General features: G+C 37.4%; 1 protein-coding gene across 1 annotated transcript in view; it reads right to left on the reverse strand.

The window, feature by feature from the left end:
* Positions 1–5,571: 5,571 nt before the first annotated feature.
* myt1lb (myelin transcription factor 1-like, b) overlaps positions 5,572–13,231 on the reverse strand; it is a 128,168-nt gene continuing 120,508 nt past the window's right edge. The window contains exons 17-22 of the mRNA XM_042500860.1: positions 9,703–9,924; positions 8,915–9,009; positions 8,229–8,332; positions 7,993–8,136; positions 7,077–7,139; positions 5,572–5,784 (exon numbers count right to left, since the gene is read on the reverse strand). Of these exons, the coding sequence (XP_042356794.1) occupies positions 5,644–5,784; positions 7,077–7,139; positions 7,993–8,136; positions 8,229–8,332; positions 8,915–9,009; positions 9,703–9,924 (769 nt within the window). The 3' untranslated portion in view covers positions 5,572–5,643. The remainder of the gene's footprint in view (positions 5,785–7,076; positions 7,140–7,992; positions 8,137–8,228; positions 8,333–8,914; positions 9,010–9,702; positions 9,925–13,231) is intronic.

The raw sequence follows: 13,231 nt of genomic DNA on the forward strand, positions 1-13,231 counted from the left end.
AGGCAGCTCTGGTGGAAATATTCTGTTCTGTCAATGTCCATTTGTGTTATTTTCTTCTCGTGAAAGTCGTTATTGTTCTCTATTCATTATGGTGATGAATCTAAAATAAAAGCTACTGTGGCTTTTTGGTCAATTTTGACATAAACCATGAGTTAACCCTTTGAAACATGAGCCAGCTGGTTTGATTTTTTGCAAAATCTTGGGGAGAAGGTAATGAGCAACTTAACAAGAAAAAATTGGCAAGAAATTAGTAAAAAAAAAAAAAAATCAAAGAAAATTACCTGACACGAAGAAAAAAAGGTAAAACCAAAAAAAATAATATGTAGCATAATTTTCAGTGTATAATTATGATAATTATGAATTTAGTTTTCTGACATCTTCCTAGTTTTTTTTTTCAATTCCCTCCCTTTAAAATAAAACAAAACAAATAATTTTAAGCTCTTTTTCTTGTCAAATCTTACATATTTCTTGCAGTTTGTTGGATATTATTTCTCACAGCCTTTCCCCCCATGATTTTGAAAAAAATAAATAAATAAACCAAGCTGCTCAGGTTACAAAGGGTTAAACAGTGTGTAAAATGCATTTAAATACAGCAAAAGAAAATTTGTGTTGATCCAGCTCTCAAAAAGAAGACATTTACACGCTCCTTATTTCATATTCAAGATTATTTCTATATATTTGTCAAATCATAGCATCCTAATGCCATAAATCATATTTCAAGACCCTTTCCAACATGAAAAACAATCCATAGTACAACCAAAGCTGCTCTGCATCAAGAGGGAGATCAGATTCATGAATTACTAATGGAGTACAAATCTTGTCTATTCCAGTCTGAGATGTCAGATGCAGCCCAGGTGCCTCGTGTAATACATTATAGCATTATTTGTCTTGCTAGTTCAAATCATCTCTCTCCACTCCGGCTTGTTTGTGAGCTGTAAACTCAGAAATTAAGTAGCGATAGCCCCAAAATGTGTCATTTGTGGATGTGAGAGCTGTGGCTATTTGACATGGTGAGCCAGAGTGCAGGTGACAGACCAACAACACCAAACACACTCACCTAAGCAGAATACATAAAAGAGAAGTGAAATAGAAAGGCTGGGGCCAATGCATATTCTGGATATACAGTCACTGGGCCAGTGAAAGGAGGAACCCACCTGTTGGCGTCTAGATATGGAACATAATGTGTGCTGTGCAGTATGTTGTATGCCATAGATAGATCTTTTTGCCAAGACTTATGGAGACATTGGCTACACTACATACTTTAAACAAAAATGCCTCTTTAAAATTGGAACAATGCCACTCTAGAGGCTTGAAGAAGATGAGAAATATGGACAAAATGTTCTGGATGCTGGCAAGGAGTCCAAGTCAGTGTGCACAGTGGTCTGTATGCCCCGAGGAGGCTGTTTAAACGAATACTTCATCCACAAAATGATCATTTGTATAACAGTTACTCAACCTTGATGTCCTGATAGATGTTGTTTTTCTCACATTTTTTTTCTGGTTTTGGATTCCTTGGTTGCTGCGGAGCATGGATGGATCACTGAACAGGCAAATCGGGCACAGACCCATGGGTCCAAAATGTCCTCAAAGAGACACCAAATGACTACAAAGAGACACAAAAAAACCCCCAAAATGACCAAAAAATAAACAAATATACTTTAAAGAGACATCAAATCACCGCAAAGACACACAAAACAACTACAAGGAGAAACTAAATGACAAAAAAATACAAAAATATACTTAAAAGAGACACAAAATGACTTCAAAAAGATGCAAAGCAATTATAAAGAAAACGAAACATCCACACGGACAGACAAAATCACCACAAAGAGCCACAAAATTGCAAAAACAACAATAAAAACAAAAACACTCATAAGGAATGCAGACATTTTTTGGGATACCTCTGTAGCGGTTAAAGCTCACAGATGGGGACCTTAGTTGCATGTTGTACTGCTCTCACCAAAACGACTGCTGAGATCCACACAACGTGAGGAATTCAGTGTAAATTGTCTCTTTTTTTTACCTCCCCAACTTTACACAGAGAGCAATGCTAAACTGCTAGAGTACTGTTTCAAGAAGATGTATGCAGTGGTATTGGAAAGAGACAGTGGGAGAAGGAAAGATCAATATGGAACAGGGCCTTGTAGCCCTCTTTAATTGCTCCATTGTGAAGTAGATTATCTTGGCTAAATGACAAATTGAATTGGCGGCATCGGAATCTCAATTAATGAGCCGGTCACACAGAGGTACTTCAATTAAAAAAATAAAAAAGTGCGTAAAATTGTGCTTTAATTATTTTTGCACTGCTCCAACAGAGATTAACAACAACAAAAGAATCATTGGAGGATAGTTTGCAAATCAGGGATATTTTGATCTCCACTTAAATTAGGAAAATGAACCTGCTTTTCATCAGCATGCGACTGTAATGACAAATCTCTGAAGCATTACGGTGCAGCCTCGGTGTAGTTTGGGTTTGCTGACATCTGCTGGTGTTGATAGTGAAACAGTTTAACCCCTTAAAACCTGCATCACCGTCAGCTTTCTTGTGCCTTTCCCCAAGCATTTAAACCTTTGAAATATTGAGCAAAGTGGTTCAATTTCTTAGAAAAAAAGAGGGAAAAGGAAATAGGCAACTTCCCGTGAAATGTCTTGCAAATTGCAAAAAAATTGTAAAAGGTGACTAGAAAATAACCTTAAAATTAGCCAAAAAGAAAACAAGAGAGAATCATTAGAATTTTTTCAAATAACTAAGAAAAATATCAAAATACTATATTCATAGTGATCATAATGATCAGAAATGATTATAATTTATAGATCTTATTTTTATTTTATTTTAGTACCTTTTCTGGTTATTTCCTGTTTTGGCTCTTTTACTTTACTTTTTGCTGATTTCTGGTATTTTAAAAAAAGTAATATTCTTACTAATTTCTGCTAATTTTTGGGTCCTTTTTTAATTAATTAATTTTTTTTTAAAAAGTTGCTCACTGCCTGCTTTCTATGTTTTAGAAAGATATCAGGTCAAATTAAGGTGTCAGAGGATTATATAATAAACATGAATAAATATGAAAATGGGATCAATCTGTAATGAACACACAAGAATAAATCATTTTACAGGCCTCTGGCAACACATTTTTTTCTTTATTCAGAGTAAGATGTGTCAACATCCAGCATGACAAAAATTGTACAAAGTTCACAATTTATAAATGAAATATCACAGCAACTTGTGATCTCACACATTTATAGCAAAATTAAAATGTCAACAAATCCATGCTGTGTAGTACAAAAATAAATCAAACTTCAGTTCCACAGAGAGCACAATAGTTTATACAAAATCCTGTCTTTGTTAATGGTCACTGAAAACAATCTCAAAATGAACTGGCTCAAATAAAATAATAAACTCTGATGAATTCACAATAATTTATATGAAAAGTCAGCTTTCTAAATATGTGACGACCTTTTTGTGGTTCCCTATAGATAGTCACAGATAACTCTATTCAGATTTTGTTATTTATGTACCAACATCAGATGAGCAGCCGGTTTGTGCTTTAAAATCCCTTTTCCCTTTTTACTGATAATGAGAATTAATTCAAAAACTGGTACTAGCTATTACTCTACTGAAGCATTACTATATTGGCAAAAAGCTGCAGACACGATGCTGTGGAAAAAGGCGTATGCAGTCATGGATGATGGGTAGTAGAGTCCTGAAAGAGGACAGTAAATTACAATAGATGAGATTCAATCAGGTGAACGACAAGCACCTTTTGCATTAGCTCTCGAAAAGGCAATTCTGAACATGATCGCTAACAACTAGAACAACAGAATGGAGGGGTGCATACAGTCAGGCATATGGGCGCAACGCTGGATTGTATCACCCCTCAAAGGTCTCGTTTCACCGTTTCTTCTTTTTAAAACCTTGAATTGATTGACTATTTAATCCTTTGTACAGTGATTAGATATAAAGTGCTGCTGGGGGATAACTTCATCTTCCTAAAACATAGCAAAAAAATGAAAGAACAATGTTTTTACACTTGATAATAGCCTACAGTATAACTGCTATGGTTATAATCATCCTCTTCTCTGATTTCAAGTCCCTGTTCTTCCTCTCTCAGTGGTACTAAATCCACGCCTACAGTGGCTCCAAGCAGTTGGTTGCTCCAATCGTGTGCCAAAGAGGTCATCTGGAAAATTGCACGCCGCCGTACGTAAGGATAATATCTTCAAGGACAAGTGCAAATAGTCTACTGGCACATAAGTGGGGACAGTGACCCTGTAAGTCCCGCTGTCATACTCTATAAATACTCTTTACAAAACCCTCTGAAACCCTCCTTTCAGGCTCTCGGGTACTGCTTTTTAGTTTCTGTAAGAACATCAAAACATGGAAACGAAGGTGTCCCTGTGCAAAATCGTACAGAAAAAAAGTGGAACTCATATACTTTCGCTCCTAAAACTCAATGTCCAGGTTCCCTCCTCTTTTTTAAAAAGACTTTTTGTATTAAAAGATTTGTATAAAAATCAATATTTTACATAGGCTATATTAAAAAGATTCATGTTACCCCGCTATGCTTATAAACAAGAAATTGCATATACCCAACCTTTTTTTTTTTTTTCCTTTGCAGATTGCATCCCGTACCTACTATAAACAAATGATTTAGTTATTATATTGCTGAGACATTTCTTGACCCTAGCAACACAAGTCTGGGAATTGCGCAGATTTGATACTAGAAAGGCTAGAATGTGGTCTCTATAGGTCATTGTCTTTACACATTGTTTCTATTTGAGATTAGCTGAGCATGTGAACATGCATGCACCGCACAGATGTGTTCCTCTAGGAGTTAATTGGCTCTCCTAGAAAATGGGATTTCCACCATCGGGTTTCCGTGTAATGATGTTTACAATAGAACTATTCATACATACATTCATACATACATCAGGTCAGTTTCCTCTCCGGATTCATTTACAGCACCAGTTAAAAATGCCCCCACCTACAGCTACACATCTGTTTTTTTTTTTCTCCATCAAAACAAAACACAAACGTTTCTCAAGCATCGTCAGAAAATAAAGCGATCCGCAAACCAGTTCTTGCTCTTGGACAATCTACACGCAAGAAGAAGAAGAAGAGAAGAAGAAAAAACATCTAAAATCATTGAGTCCAAAATCATCCAGTGAGGAGAAAAATAAGTAGCTTCCTCCTTGCTTGTAGTTTTTTTTTTTCATTTTTATTTCACTGTCCAGTTTTGTTTTTTTTCATCTAAAATGCTCTGTTGTCAAGCAATAAAAAGAACTCGCGTTCCGTTATCATTAGCTTACTGTTCAGAAATATACACTAAAAATGTGCATACATGAGCAGCTAGAAACATTACATGACACTATGTCAGCTCATATGAAAACGTACAAAATGTGAATGTCCTCAAAAACTATTTTGCCATTTACTCTTTTATGTTCTTCCTCAAAGCAAGGCCCAAAACGAAACCAAAGAAAGAAATTATTTCGAGGTCTTTCTAAGCATCGTACCTCTTTTTTTTGAGAGAACGGAATTTAGAATATATAACACTATTTAAGTAACTGCACCGAACCATCACTGCCTGTTTGTATGAGGGTTTGATACACCTGCTGGGGGAACAAAAATCTCCCTTTGCTCAACGGTTACACTTGAATCCCTTGGACAGCTTGCTTGATGTTTTCCAACAGGGCTTTGTTTTCGGGGCTCTGGTACTGGTCTTGGTTTGTGTACATATCCGTTAGAGTGGTGACGTAGGCGTCAAAGTTCTGCTCGCTTATTTGCTCCTGCAGGACCAAAGACACAACATAGTGACTGTGAGAGCGAAACAGAGGTGTGAGAGAAATTAAGATACCTGGAAATCTCCTTAGAGAATGTGTTTTGAAGAAAATTTAAACATAAGGTTATTGGTTTTGTTTAGGAATTCAGAAGCTTTTAAAGGGACAGTTGGAAATATTGGCTGTAGAGATGTCTGCCTTCTCTCCAAAGAAACAACAAAACAAAACAAAACATAACAAAAACCACCTCTGAAAAACTCAACAGTAATGTATCTCACCAGAAATCATGACCTGGTTCCTCGAGTTTCAGGTAGAAACAATTTTCTTTATTTATGTTCCCACACATTTGTCATTTACATTTACTTTTTCATGAATTTTCAAGAACCCATAATCATTTTTTTCTCCTGCCCCGCTTGACATCTGTTTTTTTTTTTTTTATGTATCATATTTAAACTCTATTTATACTTAATTTCAGCTAGCTGGTACACATAAGAAACACATCAAGAAACAGACGTGATGGTAAACTAAATGTTGTCACACATCTCCGCATATTAGAGCACCGTTATGTAAAATTTGCTGTCATGTGCTGTTTGCTGTTATTTCACATGAGAAGGTTATCCATGGGTGATTACTATACCAATTTTATTGCACACAACAAAATTCTAGACTTTTTCCCAAAACTTTCAATGATTTTTACCAATTACATAACTTTTCCAGGCCTGGAAAATGTTATTGTGAAATTATATGACTTTTCCAACTTTTTTGGGACCGTGGGTAATCTATTTACACCAAACTACTAATGCGAGCTGTATCACTGCACAGCAGAAAGCGTACTGCTAGCTCACCTAGCACCACTGAGCTACCCAACGCTACCTTCTGCCTACACTTCCTTCTGTGCAGTGATCCGGTTGACAGGAGTAGTTTGTTAGAAAGAAAATAGTTCCTGCATGGAATTGCTAACAAAAGGTCCATTGATTATTTGAGTGAAATGTATTTTTTCGGCGCTTTGAGCCCCACAATCTGAGTGCCATCCAGTTCCTTTAAATTAGTAAGAAGGCAGACATCTCTTCAGCTGATATCTCGCACACTTGACAACTCACACCAAAACAATCCAGACTGATAAAGAGCACTAAAGGTAAGGGGAAACATATGTGTTTTGATTCAAGGGTGAACTGTCTCTTTAAGCTTTAAATCCTTATTGCTTTTCTTTGCTACTATAAGAATGACAACATTTATAATGGAAGTTACATACAATATTTAACGCAAAGCATGATCACAGAAATGCAAACAAAGAGACTTACTTGCTGGTGCAGCTGTAAGCAGCTGTTATTCCTTAGAGGAGGCTCTTTGTGTGTCAGTGGTTTCTATGGGAGCAAAGGAGGGACACATTTCCATTAGCTTGCTTTGAGAAACAAGGTAGTTATTCTGACATTTAAACACTAGGTGGCAGTACGTGACATACAGCCAAACAGAAGACTTAAAATTAACTGGAAAAAAATAAACTGAACATAGATGAATACACATCAGGCAACGAGACAAACAGAGCCAGGCCAGCCCATGGTGTCACAATGGCACAATGGATATATGGAGGAAAAATTCTAATTGCGTTAATTTACTCCAGCGTCACACTTTTTATCTGACTAACTGCTGAAATTAAAAAGGATAGCATTATAAAAAAAGCTTGCCACTTAGACATGACTGTTAACTGTAATTCATTCCTTTGTCAATGAATGTTAACTAGTACATTATGCAAGAGGGTAACATGAAAGAATGGCACAGTGAAGGATGAAAAACAGGATAATAGAGTCTGTTACTGTGAAACTCTTAGCAAGAGAATATCATACTTTTGCTCTTTCTTCAAGAGCCAAAAAAAAGTCAATCCGATTGCAATACACTTTACAATAAAGCCTTAAATCATTATTCTAAAAGAACAGAAACACCTCACTGAATAGCCTACACCTTTGTTTAACCTCAACCATTGAATGTAGCAATTTTTTTTTTTTTTTTTTTTTGGAGTTGCTAGAGTTTTAAAAAAATGTCCAATCAAACCTCATTTTACAACTCCCCCTCACTGTTTGGAAAGACAAGCAATGCTCCACATTTTAGACTAAGCATGCACAATAGGCTTAAATACACAAATAAATGAGTAAGCTGCTAGAATGCTACAGTTAGCTATAATCTGCAACTTGCCGGCTTGCCGTTCCTGGTGGCCCTTACCATATGAGGGAGCTGGACATTAGCTAAACTGTTAATCAGTGACTGGCTGAGGTTGGCCAGCTCATGCAGGAGAGATTCATTTTGCTGTTCAATCACCTTGTTTTCCTCCTCTATGGACTTCAGGTTGGACTCCATTGTTGTGATCTGAGGAGGCGGATGACAGGATGTTAGCTTTGTATTCACAAGGCGAGCGCACACCGCTGCTGACTCAGAAACACAGACAGGACGTGACTTACCTGTGTTCTAAGTTTGATCATGTCTGCTTCCACTTGTGAATTGGATTCACTTAAATCTTTGATTTCTTCATCCAGCTGTTTGATGTCCTCTTCATGCTCCAGTCCTGCAGAGGAGGAGCAGCCGCGTTAACACTGACACATTACTGCCAGGCCTCCATCATAAATTAGATTAACGGCCTTTATGTTGGACTGAAGTAATTAAAAATGACACAATACCACTGTGTGGCTGTGTGAGAATTCTGCTGGACATTTTGTGTGACTGTCTTCACCTCCACAATACGAGCGGGGCAGGTCATTTTAGCTGATTAAGACTCAACAATCCCACAGACAAATTACATTATGATCCTGTCACATCCCTTTATGAAGTGTTGAAATTCACTGCAGTCAGGGCTGAAGTGTTCGGAAAACAGACGGCGCACGCAACCACGAGCTAGTCCCGATATTCCATATCTGATTACTGCCGAATAAACTCAGAACCTGTTCTTTCGGACTGGAGCCACTCTTCTCATTATTTACACACTACCTCTGAATGGCATTATGTTTCCAATGTAAGCTTTTGCTCAGACAATGCTGTCCACAAACGCACTTCTGATTGGTTTATTATCTGAAATTGGAGTTAAGCAAATCACTCCACATCCATGCTCCTGATTGGCTGTATTGTGTGGGCGAGTGGTACTTGTAGTTACCGTTGCTGGCACGTTGCTGCTTTATTGTTAGCATTTCCACTCCGGAGAGCCTGGCTTTCCTCATGGCGGAGGTGGCACGTGGACAACCTGACAGACTGAGGGCAGAAACAAGGAGAGAAAGCATCGTTTCAGTATATTCCACACAAACCATGAGAAAAAATGTTGGACTTTATGCTGTGTATAAGGAGACTGAGAAGAAATAAATATTCCATCAAGGGGCTACTTCACTCATAATATGAGCATTTGTATATCAATTACTCACCCCTCTTATCTTGAAATCATCAAGAAAACTTTGTTTTTCTTGTATGACTCCATGTTGAATGGAGAATCCAGAAAAAGTTTTCTTCATGAATTCAAGGTAACAGGCGGTTATTAATTGATATACAGACAGTCATTTTATAGGTGAATTATTCCTTTAATGTCTTAAAGTCTTTGTTCAGCATCTGCTTTCTTGCTGAAAATTTAATGGGAAAACTGATACCAGTTTCGTGTCTCTTGGTAAATATGTAGCTAGAGCCAGGAGACAGATAGCTTAGCTTAGCATAATGACTAGAAATGGGGAAACATCTAGCCAAAGGTAACAAAGCATCTCTAAAGTTCACTGGCAACAATTAACACGTTATAGCTTGTTCTTTTAATATGTACAAAACATAAAGTGTTTGTACGCTTCAATGAATTTATCTTTGTCATAGTATAATCTTAAAGGTTTTTTATGAGGAAGACAATACATTCAACATGGTTGAACGTCTGAATGTAAACATATGGAAAACTCAAATCCCCACACCCACCTCCGGTGTGTCAGGAAGCTGCCACTGACGTGACCCGAGCCATCGCAGCCCGGCGTGGGGCAGGACATGCCCTCTGTCTTGCCAGACTTCCATGTGAACTGGATGCCATTTAGGTAGCCGTCTTTTTGCCTCTTGGCTGCTATGGGGCATCCTGATGCACTTCTGTGGGACGCATACTTCCCTGTCACATGTCCCTGACCATCACAACCTGGGACTGGACACCTGGGGGGACAGAGTGAAATGTTCTCAGAGAAGACACGCCAAACAGTTAAATTCATTTTTAATGATTAATTCAAGCACAACCTTCATTTGCTTATGTGTTCAAAGTTGATACCATCCAGCTTTTAATTATGTTGGATACTTTAGGGCTGGGATGATATGCTTGTCTCCTGTTTTGATACTATCATGATACTTATGTATTTTTCATTTTCAAGTACTGTAATTCGTCAAGTATTGTGATTTGATATTACCATCTATTGTGATTTTTGTTTACTTTTTAAACTCTAGATCATGGGACAGAGTTCATTCATACACATCTAGAGGATGTAGCCTATATCATGAGGCATTTCCAAAAATGCTTTTCATTTAGACTAAATGAATGAAGAGTTTGGCGCAAACCCTGATTGTCTGATCCTAAATTGCCCTGACATTCCGCCAGATTAGCAAACTTTCTGTTGCTGCCTTTACACAGATAACTGATAACTGAAGGCCCATGTCCTGGGACCACCCATTGTTTTCTGCAGTCTTGCTTCAGCTTTGTTTCTCTCGAAATGGATCTGACGTCTCATTACTCTTGATATTACCACAACAATAAAAGCAGTTACTTCTTTCGACCTTGGCCAACACTAAAATGAGGCACCTGACTTTGAATTATATCAATTCAGGCATTGAAAATAAATTACCTATTCAGGGATTTTTTTTTATACTTGAGTGTATCGATTTTTCCCCACCCCTTGGAGACATCATCCTTTCTTCCTTCAAAGAGTGACCTGCTGAGTCTCCACTGGCTCTCACTACAGTCTCTTTGCCTCCAGAGTATTAAAACACCAAAGACTGTATGCGAGAATATCATTTTTCTGTTTCCCTCTATCTCTATAGCTTTGATATAAACAAAGATACCATCATCTTATTTAAAGCTGTCCCAGTGGCAGTCTTATCACATTCGTGGAATGCTGACAGTGCATCAACACCATGCTAATCAGATGCAATGAGGCAGTAAATTATTCCAAATGTCACAGCTTGCAAAATGGATTATGGCTAAAGCTAGCTACAGTTGTGAAAGTATTAGTTCTGTCTGTATATAGCAGCTACCTGGTTTTAGTTCAGCTTTGTGACTTTGTGACTGCAAAAAAGATACAGGGGGCGTAACGTGCACTGCTGTTCGCCACAGCGTTTTTTCTGTTGCATTTGAAATATTTCTCAGAGTAAATATAGGTCAGAAGTCACAGGAATTTGATTGACTAATCCATTCAGTCAGGCTGTGATGGTGATGGTTTTAGGAGTAGCAGTGGGGAAAAAAACAGATTCAGCATTATGTGGTGATGTTTTACATGGCAAAATTGCATCAATACACAGATGCAAAATATATATATTTTTATTATATAAACTATAAATATTGCGGATGCAAATTTAACTTTTGGTATCCTTCTAGAATAATAAAATAAATATATTTTTTTTAGTTGACAAGAAACAATCTGCTGCAATAAAAATGACTGAAGTGAGATGAGCAGGTTGGAAACTTTATCTTATAAGATCTAAAATCGCAAAAATATTGTATTGCGACCTAAGTAGTGTGACGATATATCTGAGGGACTAAGGCGATGTTAACAACTATTTGGGAGCACTAATATCTTTTAATTTATTCCAAGAATGTAACTAGTTGATTATATTTAAATTTCTTGTGAAAAAATTTCACCTTCGTTTAAGGCTGCGTGGTAAATTTAATTTTATCATTGCATTTAATCCTATAAAAGCATGTCTGTAACATTTGATTCTTTACAGATCTTCGACTTATTTTGACTTATGTCTTCACATTCTTGTTAGCCTCTCCCATGTCTGTACCTTTCTTTATCCCCTTCAGGGGGAACTGTGGACACCAGTCTAAGCCATAAATGTCTCAGCTGCCTGAACCAGATATCAGCTCACAACACACCTCATCAGTGACCTGAGAGCCAAACTGGAACAACCTTTTAACAGATCCAGAGCTGTGCTGCTGAGGCTAACATCCACCAGTCTGTGTAACAATTCAGATTAGCCAAACTGACTGCCATCCACAGCGGCATCATGTCCAGCAGGAAGAGGCTGGTGAGAGCAGTGTTGTATTTCATGCCACACCGTCTGTTAGGGACTGTACGAAAATTACTGGGGTGGGGAAAGGGGATGAATCTCCATTTTCAATATCAAATACCAGCTTAATTCTTTTTTTACACATTTGCCAGTTCCAGTTGCTCGAATGTAAGGACTTGATGGTTTTCTTTATCGTATATGATAAGGAACTGAATATCTTTGGGTTTTGGATTTTTTTACTGGACAAAACAAGATATTTGAAGACATTCATTTGGGCTCTGGAGAAATCATAAAGTCCATTTAAAAAATTCTGATATTTTATTGACAAATTACAGAAACAGATTTCTTATATGTATGACAAATAAAAAAAAAAATCTCAGGTTTTCGTTTTCAAGACAGCACTGAGAATGCTCTGGTCAAAGTCTTCAATGACTTACTGCTTGTGGTCGACACAGGCCTATACTCTGTTTCAGTTCTACTTGACCTCATCTCAACCTCTGTAACAGCTGAACACAAGGTCTTGATAAATAAACTACCTGAAATACTATGTTGGCATCAGTGATGTAGTCATGCTTGGAGATGTCTCCTCCTCTCATGTTCCTTTCTTTTGTGGGGTTCCCCAGGGGTCTATTCAAGGTCCCCTCCGATTTACATGCTACCTCTGAGGTAAGTCATGCATAGACAAGCAGTGATATAGACTTTGATCGCTATGCATTTGATACACAACTGTATGTATCTACTTTTAAGCCTGGCATCACTGATGTTTCTTGTATTATGTCCTGCTTCACCAAAATTAAGAATTGGATGTCCAAAAATATCATGCAATTGGATGTATCCAAATCAGAAAAAGATTTAATAACTCCCTCTGGTGTCAGCACTAGCAGCATTAACAATTTATCTGCCTTTTCTGATAATGTTAAAAAGAGGCTGAGGCATTATTTATGATATGCTGACTTAAAATGCTTATAATGTTCAGGTGACGAAATTGGTGCAGTTCTACTTTGCCCATATGAGACGTTTAACTAAGATCAGGTTAATCCTTTCCCTTTGCAGTTAAAAAAAAGCCATCAACTCTTTCATCTCTTCCAGAATTGACTATTGCAACACACTTTATTCTGGTATCAGTAGGCAAAATATCCCAAAACATCTACAAAAAACTGCAGCCAGGCTTTGAATTCGCACTAAGAGAGGTACGTACATCACACACATCATGGCTGCCCTTCACTGGTTACTTTTGAGTTTT

Source organism: Plectropomus leopardus, chromosome 14, assembly GCF_008729295.1.
Source record: "Plectropomus leopardus isolate mb chromosome 14, YSFRI_Pleo_2.0, whole genome shotgun sequence".
NCBI lineage: Eukaryota > Metazoa > Chordata > Actinopteri > Perciformes > Serranidae > Plectropomus > Plectropomus leopardus.